This window comes from Macaca fascicularis, chromosome 1 (assembly GCF_037993035.2).
Source record: "Macaca fascicularis isolate 582-1 chromosome 1, T2T-MFA8v1.1".
Classification (NCBI taxonomy): Eukaryota; Metazoa; Chordata; class Mammalia; order Primates; family Cercopithecidae; genus Macaca; species Macaca fascicularis.
Genome location: NC_088375.1, coordinates 42,659,568 through 42,685,580, shown reverse-complemented (window position 1 = coordinate 42,685,580; position 26,013 = coordinate 42,659,568). Strand labels below are relative to the sequence as shown.

The following is a 26,013-nucleotide window of genomic DNA, read 5'->3' as shown; positions in this document are numbered from 1 at the left end:
GAAATGTGACATAGTAACCGAGGCAACCTGTTTACGGTAGTGGATCCTAGCTGCCAACATTTATAAACCATTACTGTCAACTAGCTTTTCTGCTTCGACATACACAAGGAGATGAGTTTTTCTCATTTCAGTTTTTTCCCCCCTATGGGCAGCTTGCTTCCGAAGAGATTTTGAGGCTGAGTAGTAGTTTAGAAAAGAATCGACTAAATTTATGGATGTTTTCACCCATACATAAATACCAATTGAGTTTTGTACTCCATTCCATCAGAAATAGACTGTTGAGAATTAATGGCCCATATTATTGTGCTGCTCAATGTGCCTGCATGTTTTCTAAGTGGTGGTTTATTGGACCATATAGGAATTTAAAAGATTGATGAGTAACACTTTCTTAAGGATCTTCTAAAATTTTTAAATGTAAGGTCTAAGAAAGACTTAATGTAAGTTCTTTTAACATTTAGTTTGTGGTCATAAATTGACCTTTATGTGCTTTCTGAATTGGAATTTAAAATAATCTTTAATTCATTATTTTTCCTACTTCTAGGCCAGTTTTGAGTTTAATATTTATAAAACATTGGATATAGATAGGATTATTTTGCATTGTTGAAACAACATACAAATTGTTATAGATTTCAGAGTAGGTCTAATCACAGGAAAGAAAAGCCAGGATGCTTGAGGTAAGCCCCTTCTCATCATATAAGATCAGAGCTTGTAGGTACAAAATAAAGCCAGTTGTTTCTTCAACTACAGTGGGTAGGGATGGGGGAGGCATGGGGAACTGAGGGGGTTCTACTCTCCTAAGTAGCCTCCTACCTCACTTCCAGGTTGTATTTGTTTATATTAGTCAGAAGTGGTTCAGCAGCTTTAGGAAATGCATGCATTCTCCACCTCCCCACCATCAAAAATACGTTAAACATAGTCAAGACTTATCTGTATATTCCAAAATTTACAAATATGTAATTTGAGGAATGCATACCATATGGGAAACTGAAAATGCATTAGTAGGACAAATATGTAATGATTGAGAAGTCTGAAATGCATTTGAACTAATACATGTATTAATCACATTTTAAAAATTATTTTTAGTTGGTCTAATTAGTCCTTTGAAATCAGTCATAACTAGGTAAGATGAAGATAACCTATCTGAAATAGAATTGAAAATTGAGGAAAAAGTAATACAAGTTGTAAAAGACCCTCCTTGCATGTTGGAGACATCTAATTTAACAAGAGGTTTGCCTGTTGACTTCTGGATTAATAGTGTGTTACAAAAAGCAGATTGAGTATTTTGCATACAGATTGTCTGATACGTATTATCTTAAACCAGAAGGTGATTTCAGAGATGTTTATAGGCATATCATGAATTTTTAGATGTTCAAGAGTTTCTTCGGTAGTGGACCACAGGATTTTTAGTTTTCTAACTTAACCAAACTCCTTTCCCTTATTTTGTGTTATTTAATAGAATAATTTCGATAGGCACGTCTTTATTGATTGCTGTTTATCTTGTCTCACATACACAGATCTTTGAACTCTGGAACCGAAAGCCTTTATGGTTACAAATTAGATAGGTTAGTTTGTACACACGGGTTCATTTCTGGAATGTTACTGTCTCACCTAGCAAAAGATTTTTATGAAAGATGAAAAAGTTTTACCTGTTTATAGAAATTATATCTCATTATAACTCATTTGACCAGTATCTAATATAAAAAATTAACCAATATTGTTTGTTGCTCCTTTAAAAATAAAGTGAATAACCAGGCACAAGCCTATACCCCCAGATTCTCAGGAGGCTGAGGCAGGAGTATTGCTTGAGCCCAGGAGTTTGAGGCTGCAGTGAGCTATGATTGAGCCACTACATTCCATGGAGGCTGGGTGACAGAGCAAGACACCATCTCTAAATAATAATCATATAAAAAATTACCTTTTAATAAATTTGAGCAGGAATGTCTGATAGTGCTGAATTGGATTCCAAAATTATTGACACAGTGTGCTACTGCATCCAAAAAGTCTAACGATTTTTTTAACTTCTTGTTTAACAAACTTTAGTGCCGCCTATCTGCAAGTTACTGCATTGGGCACTTGGCCATCAGAAAGATGAGCAAGGAATAGGCCTTGTCTTCCTGTTGCTTATTTGTGGGGAAAGTGAACAAGGACACAAATTATACAAATGGGTAAACGAACTGATAGTGAAGCTCAGAGAGAAGTAGGCAAGAAGATGCTAATATCAAGAATTGAATTTTAAAGTCTCAAGGTTTTAAATTGTATAACCTAATAACATAATGTTAGAGGGCCCTGTGGTTTATCCCACCATCTCCTGTCTCCTTGGGCTCTTTACCTATCAGTTTCTCCTAATCTTAATATATATTCAGTCCCCACTTTGTAATTGTTCCTTTCCCTTGGAATGCACATATATTCAGGTTCCCCGTACTTAAAAAAAGCAAGTTACAGTCTCACTCATTTCCTTTTTTATACCATCAAACTTCTCTAAAAAAGAAAAACCTAATTTTCTATATTTTATTTCCCCTTCCAATTCTGTTTCTACTCCGAAACGCCTCACTGAACCTGCTTTTTCAAAGGTCACCAGACTTGCTTTCTTGATCTCTACAACTGTTTGTGATACTTTGTTGAACGTTTTGTGTTTATAGACTCTTCTCCCTTGGCTTCTGCATTATCTTGACTCCCCTTACCATTTATTCTTTCTGAATCTACTTTTCTGATTCCTTCTACTTAATTTTTCTTATAAATATCTACATCTCTCATACCTCACTACCAGATTTTATCTATGTATAATAATCAGTAGCGGGTTCAGCAACATTGAGAAATGTATCCCCTACCCACTCCAATCAGAACATGTTAAACATATTTTAGACTTATGCATGTTATTTCCAAATTTACAAGCATTTTAATTTGAAGAGTGTGTAATGCTTGAGAAACCTGAAAGTGCATTAGTGGGACAAATATGTAATGATTGAGAAATCTGAAATGCATTAGAATTAAAATATAAATCATGTTTTAAAATTAATTTTACATAGCCTAGTTGTTTGAAATCAGTCATAACTGGGTAAGACTGGGTCGTGGCTTTTTCTCGTATTTTTCACACTTTTTTTCTTAGGCTTTCTTATTTATTCTCATAGTTTCACCTAACATGTTACTTACAATTTATATCTCCAGAATCCCTCCTGAGCTCCAAAAACAAATCACCAGCTGCCTATTGTACATTATTACTGGAATACTGTTCCAGTAGTACATCGAACACACTATGTCAAAAACTACATTTTCCTTTCTCTTTTCCTCTTCCTTTCTGCCAAAAGAGTTTCTTCTATCTTGTTTGCTTAATAGTACCATTATTCTCAACCACATAAACTCAAAATCTTAGAATCATCTTTGATTTTATCCTTCACCTTTACTTCTCATATCCCAAGTTCTGTTACTGTTTTTTTTTTTTTTTCTTTTTTAACCTTTTATTCTGTTTCTTCCCATTGCTGATTTTCTCTGTTACTGATCTTTGGTGTTACTGGCAGAGAAAACCTCCTGAAACTCATTCAGATTATATAATTCACTTCCTCAAAAACCTGCAGAGACTTACCATTACCTGAAGAATAAAGTTCAAACTAACTTGCATAGAATTTATGCTTTCCTTGGTCTGTACTGCATCTTTGGCTGCACATATTTCTACTGACTCCATCCCCCCAAATATACCACATTCCAACCAAGGGTGGGGTGGCATGGTTGTATATTTTATACCACATGCATTTGCTCATGAGGTTACTTCAGTTTATGAGGCCAGTTAGCAAATCTCTACTTACTGAAATTCTATTCATACCTGAAGTCTCAGTCAAGTGGCACTTCAGTAAAGACATTCTCAGAGTTACTTGTTAAAATTAATTATTCCTTCTTCTGTATGCCTGCATCATACTACATCTAGTGTTCATTTCATCCTATCTCATATGATAGAAGTTGACATATTGCCTTTTCCCACCTGATTGAAAGTTCTTTGAAGATAGAAAACATGGCTTACATTTCCTTCTTCAGTATTTTGCATAGGAGAGAAACATTTTTCATAGAATTATTTTGACCAATTGGATAAAATTTTCAAACTAAATTTATGCAATGGGGTTTCCCCCCAACTTTTCATTCTGAAGCACACTTGTTATTTTATAAACCAAGTTGTGGCAGTATTGCCCATCTAGGTCCATAACACTGTGTTATAGGAAATAAACTTCTATACGACGTGATCAATAAAAATGGAACTAGAATACAAACTGTTAAAGCATAATCTTCTCATTTTTTTTTTTTCCAGAGAGACACATCTCAATTCAAAGGCAGCTTGCTGATCTAGAGAAGTTAGCTTTTGTAACTGAAGGAAATTTTGACTCTACCAGCTCATTGAACTCAGATAATCTTGATGCAGGTATTTCCATGTTTGGGTTTTTTTTTTTCATAATTTCTAGTAATTTATCATTTTTGCATTCATGAAAATAAGTTTGATAAGAGTAGACTTGTTTATTCTTACTAAACGAGAACAGTGGTAAAATACAGTTTTTTATTTAGGAAATTGGCAGCCGCTTATGTGCAGAGTTGCTATGGAAATAAGTTATTTTACAACTCCTCAAGACAATTACAGTTTCACAGATGTCTAAGGGCTGTCTATTCAGCAAGTTAGGAATTGCATTTGGCTACAAGTAACAGAGGTCCCAAAAAACAGTGTCTTAAAAGGTTTATATTCTGCCAGGTAAATGAAGTCCCAAGATAGGCAATTTAGGGCTCGTGCGAGAGTCGCGCGTTATCGGTGCCCCACACTGCTCTCTTTCTGCTCTACTGTCCTCAGTGCTTGGTTTGCATCCTCAAGATCACTGACTGCTTGGTTTTTTTGAAGTAGGCAGTGTAAAAATAAAAATTGTACATACACTGTATTACACTATATGTGAAAGATATTTGTTGGGTTAAAAATTATTAATATGAGCTGAGAGGTATGATAAGAAAAAAAAGAAAAAAATTACTAAATGTGTTGTTATTGATTCTTGCTGTATATTTTATTGCTTTAAACCTGAATTTGAAATATAATTCTTTCATCTATACTATCAAAGTTTTTGAGATACATTATATTTCTAATTAGACATTTTGATGATACATAATCTTTTTGAGAATATGTTAATAAACAAGGAAGAACTTGTAAATTCAGTAATGGATACGGTGACTGTAACTATGCGCCCAGTCTCAGAACAGCAGTTATATCAGATCCCATCTATTCCTTCCACTTCCTTCTTCCATTTTTCTAACTCCACATATTAACTGTTTTTGTTGCTGCCAGTTTAGTAGAGGAATACCACAGCAGATACTTTTGCTCTTTGTCCAATTCCTGTCCTTTTGGGAGTGTAACTGCTGTCCTTTCAGCTGTCCAAAATACAGAGTGATGCTCTCAGTGGCACAAAATTTGGCCAGAAGGATATCATACAGTTCATCACTTCTTCAACATCTTTGTTCCCAGTAACAACAAACACATCAGCTAGCCACAGAGAGGAAAATTTTAGGGTGAAAAAACAACCACTGATCATGTGCTACAACAATTACTGTGAACTATCTCCTGGGTCAAGAGTAATGACTTCTCCCTGAAGTTAACAAAGACTTTAAGAAGTAGGCAGGGGAGACCCCATTAACCTCTTTGTAGCTGAATCCAGGCATTAATAACTAGAATATTCTGTGGTTTACTGATTCTTTTTTCTTTTTAAGGCAACAGACAGGCTTGTCCATTGTGCCCTAAGGAAAAATTCAGAGCTTGTAATAGCCATAAGCTTCGTCGTCACCTCCAGAATTTACACTGGAAAGTCTCAGTTGAATTTGAAGGTTAGTATTTTTGTGCTGGCAAAGAAATAATATATATGAAATTCAACATTTATTACCAGTTTTGGCATTTTATCATGACTATAATCAAATATTTTCAGTTTAAAATGTGAGGGGTTTAATGCCCTCATTTCTAATGTATTTAATAAAACACCATATAGCTTTATAGGCAGTAGAGATCTATATGACACAGTTTAGTTCAGCAAACATTTATTATGCATCTGTTGTATACTGAGTACTCTGGCCCTGGGAGTCCATTTTGCTTCTTGAACAATGTTTTAATAAGTTTTCCTTTTATTTTACACATATTTTGGAAGGTATGATACATAGTAAAACAAGAAAATAAAATAATTTGTATGAATATTGGAAAATACAAGATAATATCTCTTTTTCTGCTGATGGCTTAAAAAAATCTACTAGATTTAAGAGAATTCAGAATGGTGGTGGGATACAAGATAATTCAGAAATCTTAGCCATTTTCTACTTCAGATAAATGGAAACAGAAACAAATATATCAGGTATATCATGATAAAAATGACACAATTTGAGGGAATAAGTTGAACAAGATGACTCATCATGAAAAGAATAAAATCATAGGACAGAAAACGAGAACTTTTCAAGTTAAAGGGCTTCCTAAGTGAATTATGTGAATTATTATAGCATTTTTGGGAAAAGATCTGACAACATCTTTTAAAATTAAAATACACATATCCATTCACCACTCAGTTCCTCTGCTAGGAGTGCCTTAGAAGTAAAAGAATTGAGGTTGGACACAGTGGCTCATACCTATAATCTCAGCACTTTGCGAGGCTGAGGCGGGAAGATCACTTGAGGCCATAAGTTCAAGACCAGCCTGAGCAACACAGTAAGACCCTGTCTCTATAAAAAGTAAAAAAATTAGCCAGGCGAGGTGGCCTGTGCCTGTAGTCGCAACTGCTAGAGAGGCTCAGGTGGTAGGGTTGCTTGAATCCAGAAGCTTGAGTCTGCAGTGCCATAATTGTGCCACTGTACTCCAGCCTGGGCAACAGAGTGAGACACTGTTTCTTAACAAAAAAAAAAAGATGAAGAAGTAAAAGGATCAACAGGCACGGATAAATGTAGAAGGATATTCATTACAATATTAGTAACAAAAACTTAGAATTAAAAGAGATGATTGAATAAATTATGGGTACATACCATGAAATATTATGTAACCATTGAAATGAGTATATTAGATATATACCAGGTAACTTAGAAGTATTTCCATGGTCAACTACTAATGAAAACAGCAATATATAGGGAAGGTGTTATAATATTCCATTTGGATAAAACAAAAAGTCCCACCCTCAAAAGAAACCTAAGTATCAATCTTAAACATACGTTTATATTTGTGCATGATTATGTGAGCACAGAAATTGTAAAGTATGGTTGGAGTGTCAACCAGCCTTGATAAAGCAGCTAGTAAGAGACACCCAGAAAAGAAGTCAGAACTATGCTGGAACTATTTTGTTAGTAGTACTGCTAAAAAGATTATCACTAGTTATTTAGGGAAAGGGGAATTAGATACTAATTTAGGGGCCATCCTGTCTTTTAAGTTTCATTCTATATAAGAATGTATGATAAACCGGCCGGGCACGGTGGCTCAAGCCTGTAATCCCAGCACTTTGGGAGGCCAAGACGGGCGGATCACAAGGTCAGGAGATCGAGACCATACTGGCTAATGCGGTGAAACCCCGTCTCTACTAAAAAATACAAAAAACTAGCTGGGCGAGGTGGCGGGCGCCTGTAGTCCCAGCTACTTGGGAGGCTGAGGCAGGAGAATGGCGTAAACCCAGGAGGCGAGGCTTGCAGTGAGCTGAGATCCAGCCACTGCACTCCAGCCTGGGCGACAGAGCGAGACTCCGTCTCAAAAAAGAAAATAAAGAATGTATGATAAACCATACTGACTTCTTATGAAAAAAAAAAAAGCTCTCATTTCAATTAAAAGGATCTCTTTCATATTCTTTACTTAGATTATTGTGTTTTTTGTTTGTTTGTTTTTTGTGGGGTTTTTTTGAGATGGAGTCTCGCTCTGTTGCCCAGACTGGAGTGCAGTGGTGCAATCTCGACTCACCGCTACCTCCGCCTCCCGGGTTCAAGCGATTCTCCTGCCTCAGCCTCCTGAGTAGCTGGGATTACAGGCATGTGTCACCACACCCGGCTAATTTTTGTATATTTAGTAGAGATGGGGTTTCACCATGTTGGTCAGGCTGGTCTCAAACTCCTGACCTTGTGATCTGCCCACCCCAGCCCCCCAAAGTGCTGGGTTTACAGGCACGAGCCACCGCCCCCGGCCTCACTTAGGTCATTGTTTAGCCTTTAGGTTTGGTCTCCCTCCTCCAAGTTTTTCTCTTTTCTTAAATATTTTCTTGTGGTATTTCTTTACTTACTTATGGATGTGGTTCTCTCATGTACATTAGGCTGTTGGGTTCTTTCACATGGTATTGATCTGGTAGATGGTGAAGATATGATAGTTTTTTGTCTCGGTGAGCAGGTTTCAAAGTGGTTGACAAATAATTGAAGGTAGAAACAACAAGATCTGCTGAAGGAATGGATGTGAGGTGTGAGAGAATGAGCCAAGAATGCTTGGGTTTGGGACTTGAGCAAGTAGAGAAATGGAGTTGGCCTTTACTGAGCTGGAGAAGAGTGCATTAGGATCAAGTGTGGGAAAGAAGGCCAGAATCAGAAATTGTGGAATTTAAAGGATGGGATGCATCTAAGTGGAGATGTCAGGTAGCCCATAGGTTATATGAATCTGGAGTTCAGGAAGAATGTGGGGCAAAAGATACACATTTGGGAGTTGCCAGAAGGCAGATGATATTTAAAGCCATAAGATCAGATAAGTAACTAAAAGTACATATTGATGGAAAAAAGAAGTCATCCAGGACTAAATCTTGGAGCACTTCAGCATATACAAGTAAGAAATGATCTGATCTGAGGTATAAGAAAAAAGGCGTTAGAGATGACTTACAGGCTTTGAGTTAAGAGCAACTGTAAGGCATTATCATTTAAAAAAAGTAAAGAGACCTGATGTGGGATAAATTATCAGTTTAGTCTTGACAGGTAGGTTTTGAGATGCTGACTAGATAATCAGTTACATATCCTTAATAGGCAATTGGAAATAGGGATCTGGCTCTTAGGAGTGAATCAGTAACTAGAGCTATAATTTGGGATTCCTTTAATTGGAATCGTGAAAGGAGCTTAAGTTGCCAAGGAAATGAGAAAAAAGTCCCTTAGCCACCCAAGCCTGTGGAATATCTACATTTTAGGGCATGAGAGAAGGAAGAGGACCTGTAAAGAAGATGAAGAAGGTTGGGAAGAAAACCAAGATAGTACCATGTCATAGATGAAGAAGGGTCTGTATAATGGCAAATATATCAATAGCATGAGGCAAAGATGAAGCCTAAAAAAAAGTCAAGGTGGCAGAGAATAGGATAAAGCTGAGTCCCAAAGACACTAAACGACTAATCCAAGATAAAACAAGTAGTCATGGTGGAACCAGAATTCAAACCTGGATCTCTCTGTATTTGTGTATATAGATACATATACGTAAATATGTATACATAGACATGTATCTCATGCATAACAATTATATAAACTAAAGCAATCTCATTTGAGTAATTATGACATTACAAATATAAGGTTAGTTCCAATTCTTATCAAATAAAACTTGCTTATAATTTTTGATAATTGAATATTTCATGAATAGTGATATGATAACCAGCTGTTCTTTATTCTAGGTTACAGGATGTGCATCTGTCACTTACCTTGTCGACCAGTGAAACCAAACATTATTGGAGAACAGGTGATCCGATATTAGATTTATTTTTAAATTTAGGCCTTTTTAAAGAAAGCGTAATTTTTACTTACTGTGGAACTAAAATGTGTATGTTCAGCAGTGTAGTTTACTCTAAAATTCTGTGTCTGAGTCCTTTCAGATTATCGTAATAGGAAAACTATCATAGTATGAAACTGTCATAGTATGAAAAAAATAATTGCTATATTGAAGTTCTCATTTTATAATTTTTAGTATAAGTCAGATAAATTGCTCCTTTGTGTTCAAAATGAAAATTAACTCATTTACTAATTTTGGAATGGAAAATTTAGAGAGTAGTTTTTTCTCTTAAAATTTTGGTCATGGAATGGAAGCTTCAATTTCTGTGATTTAGTAAATATCTTAGTGTGTTTTGATTTCATTCATCTTCCCCAAATCCTTCCTTTTAAGTTCAATCTTAGAGAATCAAGAAACTTTCTGAAATCTTAGTAACTTTTTAAAAAAATACGTGTGTTTTATTTTTAGGGTAGATTTGATCTAAGGGGAATACAAACTATAAAATTTTTTAGTGACACTATCCTGAATGCATATTCACGTAATGAGTTCTCATTATTAAATTTTATTTTGAGTCACTAAAAGCAGCATAGTGTTGACAAAAAGGAAAATATTCTGAAAGTAGTAGTCAAAATAGATTCTGGTCCATCAACCTAGTCCAAGTACATATTTGAATATGATAATCACAGTACCATAAAGAACCTTGGGTAATGTGCTTGACAGTTTTCTATTTGCTGTAAGGTCCCAAGTAAAAAGGAGTTAGCAGCACTAAGAGTAAAAGGCATCAAAACTAGGAAAGAGCCGTTGAAGCAGTCTTTTTGTTCTCAGCTAAAGGAGAAATTATGAAGTGAGAAATTTTTTACTTAGAAAAGTACGCTTCTAATTATGTCTCTTAACATTCAGTGGGGTACTGGAGCTGGCTCAAATTTTCAGAAATCTTTCAAGCTGGTGGTTTAGTATGGCCACCATTAAAAATTAAGTTATATAAGCCTAAAAATGAATGAGTTATATTAAAAAACAAAGATAACGAATGTTTACCTTTATCATTGTTCTGCTGCATTTTAATATTATCTGTGCACTTACAGTTATTTACATCTATTATGTCTGCTGGGTGGCAGTGCTCTGTAATGGTATAATAATGCACATCTCTTCCTAAATTCACATTCAGTGATGTTACACTGATAGCTTAAAATCTCTGAGAGTTGTAGTTTGAAATTGGCTATGGCAGAGTATTTATGCCACAGAAATCTACAAATACTACAAATCGGGGCTTTATTTTCCTGGAGAGCCAGTTAATAAACATTTACCAGCACACCACTCCTAATATTATGCCATTTTTAAATGCAGCTTATAGAAAGTACAATTATTTTCTGATTGGAATGAATGGGAAAAGCTAGGAAATTAAATTTCTGGCCTATTGTAAAGTAAGGTTTAAAAGTATATATAAATACAGGTAAGGAAGTTAAGATCCTTTCAAAGTCACATGGCAAAATTAAAATTATCTTCTATACCATTAAATCCAAGACACTAATATACTTAAATTTGTAAACTTATACTTCTATTTCATTGTCTTAGTAACTTATTTAAATTTAATACTCTGTTTGATAGATATCCAGTAAAATGGGAGCCCATTATCATTGTATCATTTGTTCAGCAACAATCACCAGAAGAACTGATATGCTAGGACATGTTAGGCGCCATATGAATAAAGGAGAGACTAAATCTAGTTATATTGCAGGTAAGTTGAGCAATCTCATTAACATATTAATATGTAAATCCTTAAATAATGGTCCAGTTATTATTTTCAGACATCAGGCAGATAAAATAATGCTGATTTAACCAAATGATTTAATTCACTAGTCCATTACATCAGATTTTGGTTTCTTTCTGTAAGGTCTCCAAAAACATTTTAACATTCTCAACATATATATTTAATAAATGGTGTAGAAAAAGTAAGTGACACTCAAGTGACTATAGATATTTTAATGAAAGATTATAGAATTGTCTTCCCAGTGACAGCTTTTATACCCTTAACTGTCATGTATGTATTGTTAGAAAACACTAGGAAAAAAGATACAGTGAAATAAAGACTATTAGTGACATGAAATTATTAATAGCTTGTTACTACTTAGAGATCCCTTCTCAAGAATTAAATTAAGCACTAATGGCCCAAAGCATGTATTATATGTAATGAGTAACTTCTCTATGTCTAGAATGGCACTATGTACCATTCCTTTAAGAACTGAAAAAAAAAATAGTCACTGAATTAATTTCTATAAAGCTTGATTTTCTCACAGAACCTAAATTGAGAAAGGCTGATCTTGTGAGATATGTGACATACCTCCTCACTGGGTAAAAAAGGATATGTAACACAGTGCTAGGGAAAGATACTATTATTTGGCATTTTAGAAAGAAATATATAGTTGCCATTTAGTTAACATTCTGACTGTAATGTTATCAAGAAATCCAAACATAAAGGATCTCAACTGTCTGACACAGCACATATCTCATTTCTTAAATATTTAAAACATATACGCATATAAACACATCAATATTTCATCAGTTTATAGCGAAACGATTCTAACATATTAAATGTAAAATCATTTTTTCATTATAGCCATTTCAATGTAATTTGTGACTTGAAATCATTATGAGAAAATATTCTGAAGTCTCCCATGTTCAGGAAATAGAGTGATTCTTAGTAAGCCTTGCTAGCTAATGGAATGCAGCCATATGGAGATACTCATTTTCTAACAATTACACCATAGTAAAATATATGTAGCAAACAATGTAGTGTTTGATGAAACACAAAGGTGTTTTAGGATTTTGTGCTTTCCTAGGGTGATTGTTCTTAGGTATCATAATACAGATGTATTGATGTGCTGGGCAGTCAAGATAGTAAATTAACTTTCATTAATCAGATGTTTAACTGAATGTTACTCTTTTGCAGAGAGTGCTGAATAAATCAGTTCTTTGGTTTTGGTTTTTTTACATCTGCCCAACCGTTTGCATTAACACAAAATAATATAAAGTTATTTTTCAAAATGTATATTGTTTTAGATGTTTTGAATTATTTTGTATTTTCTTGGAAATCTTTTGTTTGGAATTATTTTGTGTTGCCCTGGAAATCTTTTCTTTTTTCTGTCTTAGCTTCCACTGCTAAACCGCCTAAGGAAATTTTGAAAGAGGCAGACACGGATGTACAAGTTTGTCCCAACTATTCTATACCTCAGAAAACAGATTCCTATTTTAATCCCAAAATGAAACTAAATCGGTAAGCTAAATTGAAAATAGGGTTATGGGATGTTTCAAATTATTGTAAATGTACCTTCTCTTAACCTTTATGTTCTAATATGTTAAAATTTAGAACTAGGTGCAGAATAAAAATCATCTATCTTAACATTTTTCACAGAAGGATTGTTTCTTTTTTTCTATCAAGCCAATGTCTTTATTAGAGAATAAAATAGGTCAAACTTTATATAATTACTGAACAAGCTGGTACTTTTGTGAGCAAGTTTTGTTTATGAATAAATAAATACTTATTAATAAAATCCAACTAGATTCATAGTTTAATTTCACATATTTTTAGTTCTTATAGTATTAAATTAGGAATATGTTTTTAGGTCTCCTTTTGAAATAGTTTGTACAGTAACTAGGAACTTCAATTCACTATTCTTAAATGAAATAAAATCTATGATGGTGAAGCATGGTAAAGTAAAGTTATTTCAGATTATGATTTCCTTCTAGGCAGCTAATATTCTGTACATTGGCTGCTTTGGCTGAGGAACGAAAACCCTTGGAATGTCTAGATGCTTTTGGAGCCACTGGTAAGTGAGGACACTTTTTTGGAACCACATTTTATTTATTTGATTTTACAGTATCTTTTCTTAGAAAATGTATATGGGCAGTGATGTAAAAAATTAAAGATCCAAGACAAAATTTTTAATTTTTTATTGTGAAAAATTTTAAATATATATTAAAGAGTATAGTAAGTGAGTCCTGTGTATCCATCGCTTACTTCAAAAATTAGTGGTTCATGCTCAGTCGTTTTATCATTGTCCTCATACCTCATGTCATAGTCTTTTGATATCTATTAATTTGAAACAAATAACAGATACATCGTTTCATCTGTATTTCAGTTGAATCTCTAAAAGGTAAAGATTTTTAAAAAATAAAACCACTATACTATCATACTTTAAAAAATTAAGAATAATTCTTTAATATAAATTGTTTAGATATGCCCAATTATCTCATAATGTGTTTTAAAAATCAAGTCAGAATGCAGACAAAAACTGTATTTCAATTGTTTGATATATCTAAGTCTCTTTTAAATCTATGGTTCCTTCTGTCATTTTCTGTGTGTGTGATAATTATTTGTTGAGTTAACATGTCTTTTGACCTATAGAGTTTCCCGCAGTCTCGATTTTTCCTGATTGTATTGTTGTGGTTCATATAACATGTTCTTCTATCTCCTGTATTTTTGTAAATTGGCCATTTGATTAGATTCAAATACAGTTTTTTTGTTTGTTTGTTTTTTGTTTTGCAGTAATACTTGTTTGCTGCAATCAGGCAGCACCTGATGTCTGGTTGTGTCTCTTTTTTGTGTTGTGATGATCACTGCCTAGCCTTTAGACAGTAGAATAAAGTGAAATTTTAAACATTGAGAATATTTTTCTCAAAAGACTTAATAGTAGAGAAAAGAAAATAGAAACAGTAGAAAATTTCTAAAAAGCCTCTGTACCCAATCCAAGTCTTTCTTCATAAAGATTATAGGAATACACTTTTGGGGAGTTTGTGCCAAAAGAGTGAAAGCATTAGTTAGCTCTCCTTCCTAAACTCTCCTCAGGGAAAAGTAGTGGTTAAAAGCATGGACTGCAGAACCAGACTGCCTGAGTTCAAATCCCAGCTTTATCACTTGATAATTGTATGACCACAGGAAATTGTGCCTCAGTTTGCTCATCTATTGAAAGAGGAGACTCCTGCCGCCACCGTGATGATCAGCATTAGTACTGTCTCAGTATAAATGTGGTAAAAGTGATGAGGTGATTTTTCTGATTATTTCCCAAGTCACTTGGATTTGAAATTTGAATCATGTTTTTACTCCTTGTTTTCCTGTTACTCTTCTCATATCTACTCAGCCACCAGGTCTGTTCTAATTTTTCTTTTCCAATATAACTCACATTTTCCATTCCATATCCACCAATTTAATGATTTCATAGCAAGCCTATTTCAGTAGCCTCTATATAGTACCCTTGTTTCCAGTCATTTCTCTCTTCCAATTTGTCTTGCCTGTTACTGCTAAACAGCTATTCCTCTGAAGCACCACATTGTTACTTACCAATCAAAAAAGTCATTCATCTTTATTGCCTAGACTCCAAAGTTCTCAGACTACATTTAATATCTTCCATATCTGATCCTAACCTGCTTGTCCAAATTTATTTCTCCGTATTTTTCACCATATCCTTTTACTTTACTCTTTTGAGACAAGAGTTTCGCTCTGTCACCCAGGCTGGAGTGCAGTGGTGCCATCTATCTCGGCTCGCTGCAACCTCTGCCTCCCGGGTTCAAGCACTTCTCCTGCCTCAGTTTCCCAAGTAGCTGAGATTACAGGCGCCTACCACCACGCCTGGTTGATTTTTGTATTTTTAATAGAGACAGGACTTCGCCATGTTGGCCAAGCTGGTCTCAAACTCCTGACCTCAGGTGATCCACCTGCCTCGGCCTCCCAAAGTGCTGGGATTACAGGCGTGAGCCACCGCACCCAGCTCTTTACTCTTTTATAAATCTGAAGTCATTAAAGCTAATATCTAAGGAATATATTTCCAGCCTCTTCTTTTAATGTGCCTTTGTAAACTTAGATCAGGTCTGGAGCAGTCATTGTGCATGTTTTGCCATTCCTAAAATGAGGATGTGAGAACTTACCTCACAAGCGTGTTGTGAAAATATGAAAAATACATATATATGAAGTCCATAACACATGGTATTTTTCCATTTATGAGACATGTATATGGAGAAGATGGTCAGTATTTCCAATATATAAGGGGTTTACTAATCTGTGTTGGCTGGGCTTATGTTGCCATCTCTCATTTTGTAATGAATGTCCCTTATGACTTTAGTAGATAGGGAAAAACTGTGAAAAGGGGCACTTTTGGTCTTCCTTTTAGATGATTAGAAATTCTTCCTAATCATTTGCTTACAAATTTGGTTTTTTGGTTTTGTTCTGTTTTTGAGATACGGTCTCAGCTTTGAGATAGGATCTTGGCACCATGTCGGCTCACTGCAGTCTGGACCTCCTAGGCTTGGGTGATCCTCCCTCCTCAGCCTCCAGAAAGTAGCTGGGACCACAAGCGTGCACCACCATGCCCAGCTAATTTTTGTATTTTTCTGTAGAGATAGGGTTTTGCTATGTTGCCCACACTGGTCTCAAACTCCTGGACTCAAGTGATCCACCCGCCTCAGCCTCCCAAAGTGCAGAGATTACATGTGTGAGCCATCACACCCGGCCACAATTTTTTTTTTTTTTTTTTTTAATTCACAACAGTGTTATGCAGTGTTTGAAAAGTGTTAGTCTAGAAAAGTTTTTCATATTTTGGTCCATGATGGTAAACTTCAGCAGAAGGAATTCCAACTTCCCATCCTCCCTTCAAGCAGAGTAATCCCATTTGTATAAAGTATTCCATGGTCAGAGAAAAAGCAAAAAAGAAAACATTTTTCACTATTCAACAAAATAAAAAAACATACGTAGAAATTTTATTATACAAGGATCATAAAAAAGGTTTATAAGAAGTATTAGTGAAAATCTGTTAGACATATTTTTGGTTATAACCTTTCTTGAGAAGCTTTGTAGTAAGAAAGAATAAGATTCATGAAAACATTAAATTTTGAAATAATTTGTTATTTACAAAACTGTGTATTATCATTATACTGTTTTTATTCTTTAAAATTATTATTATTATAAAACTAATTTTCTTCCCCATTTTTCCTAAGGGATAATGGGATTACAGTGGGCAAAACATCTTGGAAATGCAGTCAAAGTTACAATCAATGACTTGAATGAAAACTCTGTGACATTGATTCAGGAAAACTGCTATTTAAACAAATTGAAAGTGGTGGTGGACAGTAAAGAAAAGGAAAAGAGTGATGATATTCTTGAAGAAGGAGAGAAAAATATTGGTAATATTAAGGTGACCAAAATGGATGCCAATGTACTGATGCATTTGAGATCTTTTGATTTCATGTAAGTAGAAAAAGACTTGCCATGTCACTTTCTAAACTTATCTGGAATTTTGGGGACGAGGGGTAGTTAAAAATTAAGACTGTTGTTGTTTATTTATTTAAATGAATGCCATTTTTTGGCCTAAGGTATGCAGTATGAAAATTTTCTAGTATTTGAAATAAAATGCCTGGGCATGTCACTTTTCCTCTAACCCAAATTTATTTTTACATGTCTCATACATCATACTATAATTTTATTACTTAATTTCAAAACAGAATTGTGTACTTAAAATAGATTTGCAATGTCCTTTTAAATCCATGGAATTTTATAATTAGAAATAATTACAATGGTATAATTTTTGTTACTAATATGACTTTAAAATATATCTATATGCTTTCTGATTTTAGACATCTAGACCCTTTTGGAACGTCAGTGAATTATCTAGATTCTGCATTCAGAAATATAAGAAACCTTGGCATAGTGTCAGTGACTTCTACAGATATCAGTTCTTTATATGCCAAGGCACAGCATGTTGCCCGGCGTCACTACGGATGTAACATTGTCCGAACTGAATATTACAAGGAACTAGCAGCCAGAATTGTTGTAGCTGCAGTGGCAAGGTACCAAATCGCCAACGGTATACTTAGTGTGTTTTAGTATTTGATAAAAAGATAATATTACAAGAAGTACTTATTACTCAAAACATGCACAAAATATAAATCCTGTATTCTTTATCTGTAATACTGGTTTCTAATTTTACATGGTATCTGTTGTAATTTTATTTAAAAGCTTATGCCTGAAATATTCAGTTTACTCTCCAATTAAAATGTTATTGAAATAAAGTAGTAAGAAAGAAAAGATTAAAGTGAAAGTTAATTTCCAGTTTATTTGAGCAATGTAGGATAAAGGATAGCAATATGAAAGGAAAAGCAAAAATTGTTTTGTTTTGTTTTTTCGCCGTGTTGCCCAGGATGAAACAAACCTCCTGGCCAACATGGTGAAACCTCGTCTCTACTAAAAATACAAAAATTAGCTGGGCGTGGTGGTACACACCTGTAATCGCAGCTACGATTACAGGTTGAGGCACTAGAATCACTTGAACCCAGGAGCCAGATGCTGCAGTGAGCCAAGGTTGCTCCACTGCACTCCAGTCTGGGCAACAGAGTGAGACTGCCTCAGAAAGAAACAGTCATTTCTTTTATATCCATTCTATTTTATCTTCTTTATTTATATAGTTTGAATAAAATGATGGCTTACAAACTTGATTCTCCAAAATCATCCTACAAAATGGGAAGTTCTCTCCATTTCTCACCAGGATTGCCAAACAGAATTTAGAATTTGAAAACAGTTATTTTTAAAAGGGTGACTTTTTTGGAGCACTTACTATATGCAGATTATGCTGGAAGAATATAATATAAACGGACATTGTGAGTATAGATAATGGATGATCAGCTAGCTCACTTGCCAGCCCTAATACTAGTTTCAGAGCATTTAAGTGGAAATTTGTACCTCAGCATAAATACAGATTATTCGACTTCATAGACATTCAGGGTTGTTTCTAATTACCTGAAAACTGATGTTTACTTTATGCATGCTAAGGACTTACTGCACATGCTTAAAAATGTTCATAATGTAATATCAGCAAATTCAGAGTTATATATATATATAAATTAAATTTAGTATGTGACTGCAGAGTACATAAATGGTATATAGTTGAGCTTAATCCAAAAAGTCTATAAAATTAATGGTGGAAAGGAATTTGACTATTCTTTTTTCACTCAATTTTCAGTAGCTAGCATACTATCCTGCATATAGTCATTACTCAATAAACATATACTGTTTAGAAGAAGATTTTATAGGAAATAAAATAGATAGGAAGAAATGTGGTGGTGATGATAAGAAACAAAGTGAAAATGACTGAAAATCAAAAAATATTGCCCTATTGAGAGGATATCATAAGGGAAAGTATCTAGAAACTGAAGACCCTCCCAAGCATCTTTTATTTCCTGTGTTTCAATTTCTGTAAAAGTTATAGTAATGATCTTTTAAAAGCACTGCTAATAAGAATTGAATTTTTCTTATGTCCCGTAACTTACCCATAGTCTATTGTCCAGGTTAATATTTGTCAGTATAATGCCAAACAAGGGAAAATGATAAGCCCACAAAATAACTTTAAAAAATTTATTATAGAGCTGCAGCCCGATGCAACAAAGGCATAGAAGTACTGTTTGCAGTGGCTCTGGAACATTTTGTGTTGGTAGTTGTGAGAGTTTTGAGGGGACCTACTTCAGCAGATGAAACAGCCAAGAAGATTCAGTACCTGATCCATTGTCAGTGGTGTGAAGAGAGAATTTTTCAGAAGGATGGTAATATGGTAGAAGGTAAATTCAAGTTATATATTATGTTTAATTTATCTATAATCCTCCACTGAATAAGCCTTTATCACATCCCTAATTATACATATTATTGTCCTTTGATTTTAAAGATTACAGTGCTAACTTTGTTATTTCCTATACTGGATTTCCTTTCGTCAACAGACAAGACATTCGTGTGAGTTTATTATTTACTCATGCTGTACAATGTATGCTTTCTAGCTCTGCCTTCTATCGAAACATCTAGAAATAACTTAGTTTCCACTCTCAACTAATTTTAGGAACATAAGTCAGATTACTTTTTTTCCAGACTGTTACAAATCATTAATTTTATAAAAATAATTTTTCATGTTTCTGGCTGTGTATAAAAGCCATCAGTTATAAAATGCATTCAATAAACATTTATTGAGCCTCTACTATATGCCAGGCCTGGGGATGGGAAACAAGGAAAAAGCTGTAGTTTATGCCTTCATAAAGCTGTTTCTGTTTGTTTCAGTTCTGGGACATGGAAACAGTTGCTCATTGTTTTGTGTTAGGTTCTTGGTATTTTTTAATACGAATTTTTGAGTTTAGCACTTACTATGTTAAGTTGCAGATTTTTTTCTCATTTTGTCAAATTTTTTTTTAATCTGTCTTGCAGAAGTTTTTTGTTGCTAATTGAATGTTTATATAGTCTGGATTTTGCCTGTAGTTAGAAAGAGCTTTCCTATTCCTAGACTATTCAAAGTAGATTAGGTTGTATTGAATAGTACACCTTTCCTCCACTGATTTGAGAATACCTTCTTTATGTTATACTAAAATTCCACATGTATTTGAGTTTGTTTCTAGATTTTCTATTCTGTTCCAGTGGTTAGATATTTATTCATACATGTCTATCATACTGTTTTGACTACGGAGGCTTTTCAGTGTCATTTAATATCTGTGATGGCAATCCCTACTCAGAGCTCTTTGTTTTCAGTGTTCCTGTATTGATCTTTTGTTAACCCCTTAATATAAAAGTAAATAATAACCCAGTTGGCATATTATTTTGATCACATTAAATTGGGGAGATACTGTGATTTTTGAAGCTTCCTACAAATATAATATGCTTTTCATTTGTTCAGGTACTTTAGTATAATGTTAACTGGTAGTGGTAATGGAGGGCATTCTGTCATATTCCTTACTTTTGGTTTCCTCTAGTGCTTTCTATTTTTTTTATTTTTTTTCAGATGGAGTATTGCTCTGTTACTCAGGCTGGAGTTCAGTTGTGCAATCTCCGCCCACTGCAACCTCTGCCTCCCAGGCTCAAGTAGTTCTCCTGCCTCAGACTCCCAAGTACCTGGGACTACAGGCATACACCACCACACCCAGCTACTTTTTGCATTTTTAGTAGAGACAGGGTTTCACCATGTTTGCTGGCTGGTCTGAAACTCCTGACCTCTAGTAATCTGCCCACCTCATCCTCCCAAAGTGCTGGGATTACAGGCATGAGCCTCTGTACCCAACCTCTAGTGCTTTCTGATTCAAGCATAATACTGGCTTTTCATCTGCAATACGTATCATTTATCACATTAAGGAAGAATACTTCATTTCCACTTTTATTGTATTTTGTCAAGATGTTGAATTTTGTCATAATGCATTTTCAGCATCTGTGGAGATGATTATATGGTTTTTCCCTTTAGGCTTACTAATTTGATTAATTGTAATAGAAGGTTCCAATATAGAACCAAACTGGATTTTGTAGAATAAACTATTTTCAGGTAGTATTTTTTTAATATGTTGCTATATTTTATTTGCTAATTTTTAAAGGATTTTTTGTTTCAATATTTATAAATGAGATGGTATATAGTTTTGTAGCATAATTTTAGGTGGGCTTTGATCTATCAGTTTACACTCCCTTCAAAAATAATTTGGAATGCTTCCCTTTTTTCAATTCTTGGAATTGAAAACTGATTTTTTTAAAAAAACTAGTTCTTAAGAACTAGTTTAACTAGTATTGGAATTATGTGTTCCTTAAAGGTTTAGTAATATTCACCTAGCATTTCTGTTTTATTTACATAGGATTGAGCTAAGTGTTGTCTAATAATTCCTTTTAATCTCCTTAGTTCCTATGGTCATAGTCCCCTTATATACTTTCATTTATTTATTCTTTCTTCCATTTTTCTTGACTAGATAAGAGGCTAGTTTATATATTTTATTGTAATTGTTTTCTTTTTTTTTTTTTTTTGTGACAGAGTCTCATTCTGTCGCCCAGGCTGGAGTGCAGTGGCGCGATCTCGGCTCACTGCAACTTCCATCTCCCGGGTTCAAGCAGTTTTCCTGCCTCAGCTTCCCAAGTAGCTGTGACTACAGGCGCATGGCACCATGCCCGGCTAATTTTTTCTATTTTAGTAGACGGGATTTCACCATGTTGCCCAGGCTGGTCGCGAACTCCTGAGGTTAGGCAGTCCACCCGCCTTGGCCTCCCAAAGCGCTAGGATTACAAGCGTGAGCCACCGTGCCCAGCCTGTTTATTTTCCTTAATGTCTACTTTTAGTAGTAAATATGTATATACTTCTGTAATTTGGATTTATCAGTTTTAAGTAATATCCTTTGGCTCCTTGATATCACAAATGATAATTAGCTTCCTGTTTTCCATTTTTCCCTTCCTAATTTTTGTTTGTTGTACCATCTCTGTGTTATTAGAATGTGTAACACTTAACATTCTGTTTTGCTAGATTAATCTCTACATATAAAAATATTCTGTGTATGTCATCATTCTTTTTGCCGTAATTTCTATAGTCATCTCTTATTTGGTTAAATTTAACTTTCTCAGTTTACTCAATAGAGCTCATGAGAAAAATACTACTTTGTTTCCTTCATGTTCAAAGCTTTTCTTTCCCCAAAGTATGTCCAATAGCCTGTATACTTAAAGAGTCTAAAGAATTTGAGTGCTTTATAGAAGTTCTTATAATTTTTCCTTCTTATATATGTGACATTAATCAAACATTTTAAAGAATATTTGACTTGATAAGTGATAACTATAAAGCAATGATTTGTTTCTGCATTTTATTTGGAATCATACAGAACTTAGAATAAACAAGTATTGTCCTACAAAGAAGTCATCTCATTCAGAATTTTTATCAATTTGTAATACACAGTTTAAAAAGTCAAATAGCTGGGTGCAGTGGCTCACGCCTGTAATCCCAGCACTTTGGGAGGCTGGGGTGGACGGACCACCTGAGGTCAGGAGTTCGAAACTGGCCAACATGGTGAAACCCTGTCTCTACTAAAAGTACAAAAATTAGCCGGGCATGGTGGCAGGCACCTGTAATCCCGGCTACTCAGGAGGCTGAGGCAGGAGAATCACCACTTGAACCCAGGAGGCAGAGGTTGCAGTGAGCTGAGATCATGCTACTGCACTCCAGCCTGGGTGACAGAGCAAGACTGCATCTCAAAAAAAGAAAGAAAAGTCAAATAGTTCCATAAGTCTTATTAATAAAAATAATAATCTCTGCCTGACTCCCTGAATAGTTAAAATCTCACAGCTGTTTCTTCTAATGCTTACATTCGTATTTCTAAATAACGTGTTTATAATGCATCTAACTTCCTTCCATGGAAAAAGAGTATTTGGCTTTTTAAACCAGTCCAGTCACATGCATGCTTTTCCCCTCTCCACTTTGGACTACATCAATATTTAGTGTTTGCGTTTTTATAAATAGATAAATATTGTTTGCAAATTTTATTTGCTGTCTATTGCTGTGTAACAAATCACTCCAAAATTATTGGCTTTAAACAACATTTACTATCCCATAGTTTCTATGAGTCAAGAATCTAGGCATGGCTTAGCTGGGTCCACCAGCTTGAGGTCTCTCACAAGGCCACAGATCAAGGTGTTGGTCAGTGGTGTGTGCCCTTAGTCCCAGCTACTTGGGAGGCTGAGGCAGGAGGATCACTTGAACCCAGTAGTTCAGGCTGCAGTGAGCTATGGTTATACCACTGCACTCCAGCCTAGGTGACAGACCAAGATGCCATCTCTTAAAAAAAAAAAAAAAAAAAAAGCAAGTCAGAAGAACCAGAGAGTGAGTGAGTGCCAGCAAGATATAATAGGTCTTTTGTAACCTAATCTCAAAGTAATACTCCATTGCTTTTGCCATATTCTAGTTGTTAGAAATTTGTCTCTAAAACCAGTGCCTACTCAGGGGAAGGGTATTACATAAGGGTATGAATACCAAGAGGCAGGGATTATTGCTGATCATTTTGGAAGGCTGCTACAGCACAAATAAACCATATGAATCTGAGCATGGTGGCTCATACCTGTAATCCCAGCACTTTAGGAGGCCAAGGTAGGATTGCCTGAGGTCAAGAGTTCAAGACCAGCCTGAGCAACATAGCAAGACCCTGTCTCTACAAAAATAAAAATAAAAACTGATTCATATAATATGCTATAATAATGTTTCCTTTCTTATACAATTCTTTGGTAACTCTGGAATTAATACTTACTGTGCCTGTTACCTTTTTTAAAAAAATACTTTTTATAATCCATCCCTAAACTCTTTGCTACATTTTCAATGCTTCTTTCAGCATAGTTAAGCACATTAGGTAATCTTTGGCTACAAATTTCACTCCCCTGGAGACAGCCCTCGTGTTGTAGTTTGGATTGTTTGTTTTCTGTATCTGCTGAAATCTGTTGTCCAAGGCTTCTATTTAACCATCATCCTGGAAATTTTCTTTGACTTTCTTTTTGTGATAAATCTTGTATCGCAGATCCTTTGTATTTTCACACTTCCCTTGTTTACTTCTTCATTTTGAGTGGACACTTTTTCCTATAGATTGCGGAGAAGTATTGCATGGCTAAGTACAGAATTCTAGGATGGAAATCATTTTTTCCTCAAAATGTTCACGGTATTATTCCATTGTCTTCTAGCTTCCAATGAGAAGTCTGCTGCTGTTTTTGTCTAGTCTGTTATATTATTTTCTCTCCGAATGCTCTTACAATATCTCTTCTAAGAAAACCCAATATTCCAAAATAATTTTGAGATAATATGTGTATGAATTCATCTTTTAAAATTCATTTTACTGGATAATATCTGAGTTCTATTTATTTATTTTTTATTTTTTATTTTTTTTGAGGTGGAATCTCACTCAGTCACCCAGGCTGGAGTGCAGTGGCACGATATCAACTCACTGCAACCTTCACCTAGGTTCAAGCAGTTCTCGTGACTCAGCCTCCTGAGGAGCTGGGATTGCAGGCACATGCCACCACGCTCAGCTAACTTTTGTATTTTTTACTGGAGACAGGCTCTCACCATGTTGGCCAGGCTGGTCTCGAACTCCTGACCTCAAGTGATCCACCCTCCCTGGCCTCCCAAAGTGCTGGGATTACAGGCATGAACCATTGCACCTAGCCTCTGAGTTCTTTTAGGTCAGAAATTTGAGCTCTTCAGCTCTGATAAATTTGGGGGGCAAGGGAGGTAATTTTTTCTTTTTCTGTTTCTTTTTTTTAAGACGGAGTCTCCCTCTGTTGTTCAGACTGGAGTGCAATAGTGCGATCTTGGCTCACTGTAACCTCTGCCTCCCAGGTTCAAGCGATTCTCCTGCCTCAGCTTACTGAGTAGCTGGGACTACAGGCCTGTGCCACCACTCCCAGCTAATTTTTGTATGTTTAGTAGTGACAGGGTTTCAGCATGTTTGTCAGGCTGGTCTTAATCTCCTGACCTCAAGTGATCTGCCTACCTCATCTCCCCAAAGTGCTAGGATTACAGGCATGAGCCACCACACCTGGCCTTTGAGGGGTGTTATTTCTTCGACAAGTTTTGCCTTTCAAATTATATCTGTTGTCTCTTTCAGGAACTTTGTTTAGTTTATATTTTGGATCTTCTAGATTAATCCTCTAATTTTTAAAAATATCTATACTGTTCATCTCTTTGACAAAGTTCTAGTTTCTACTTTATACTTTTTCCTTAATTTTTATTTTCCAACTCTTATTTAAATTTCTGTCATATTTTGTTCATTTCTAAGAGTTATTTTATATTTTTTTCACTGTTCCTTTTTTTCTTTCTTTAGGCTAGTCAAGTGATTATTGTTCCTTTTTTAATAGTGTCATATTATTGTTTTAGGGATACAAAATCTCTTACCTTTCTAAGAATTTATTATACTTGGGCATATTTTATATTTAGGGGAGAATAGGGGTTTTTTGTTTGTTTTATATTGTTGCTGTTGTTTTGTTGTTCAGTTCTCCTGTTTTTTAACTTTCTTTTTCTGTTTTGTAGTTTTGTTCTCTGTTATGATAGATCTCAAATGTCTTGTGGTCTTCGGTTGTCCACAGTGAAAAATTGTTTTGAAGCACTTGGGGCAGAGCTTATAAACCAACAGATTTGGCCAGGCATAGTGGCTCACACCTGTAATCCCAGCACTTTGGGAGGCCGAGGCGGGCAGATCGTGAGGTCAGGAGATCGAGACCATCCTGGCTACACGGTGAAACTCCGTCTCTACTAAAAATACAAAAAATTAGCCGGGCATGGTGGCAGGCGCCTGTAGTCCCAGCTACTCAGGAGGCTGAGGCAGGAGACTGGCGTGAGCCCAGGAGGGCAGAGCTTACAGTGAGCCGAGATCGCACCACTCCACTCCAACCTAGGTGACAGAGCGAGACTCCGTCTCAAAATAAAAATAAAAATAAACCAATGGATTTTACTGTGATAAGATACCAGTCTGCTTTTTTTAGTAAGACACCCCCAAATGCCAACAAGTATATATAGATCTTTTCTCTTGGATTGGTAAATTTT

The 26,013-nt window shown here is 35.1% G+C and overlaps 1 protein-coding gene across 1 annotated transcript in view; it reads left to right on the top strand.

The window, feature by feature from the left end:
• The window catches only part of TRMT1L (tRNA methyltransferase 1L), a 39,746-nt gene that overhangs the window by 850 nt on the left and 12,883 nt on the right, over positions 1-26,013 (top strand). Inside the window, exons 2-10 of the mRNA XM_015449925.4 lie at positions 4,295-4,405; positions 5,725-5,838; positions 9,594-9,658; positions 11,291-11,420; positions 12,833-12,956; positions 13,430-13,509; positions 16,670-16,919; positions 17,306-17,518; positions 19,089-19,279. Coding sequence (XP_015305411.3) covers positions 4,295-4,405; positions 5,725-5,838; positions 9,594-9,658; positions 11,291-11,420; positions 12,833-12,956; positions 13,430-13,509; positions 16,670-16,919; positions 17,306-17,518; positions 19,089-19,279 — 1,278 coding nt within the window. The remainder of the gene's footprint in view (positions 1-4,294; positions 4,406-5,724; positions 5,839-9,593; positions 9,659-11,290; positions 11,421-12,832; positions 12,957-13,429; positions 13,510-16,669; positions 16,920-17,305; positions 17,519-19,088; positions 19,280-26,013) is intronic.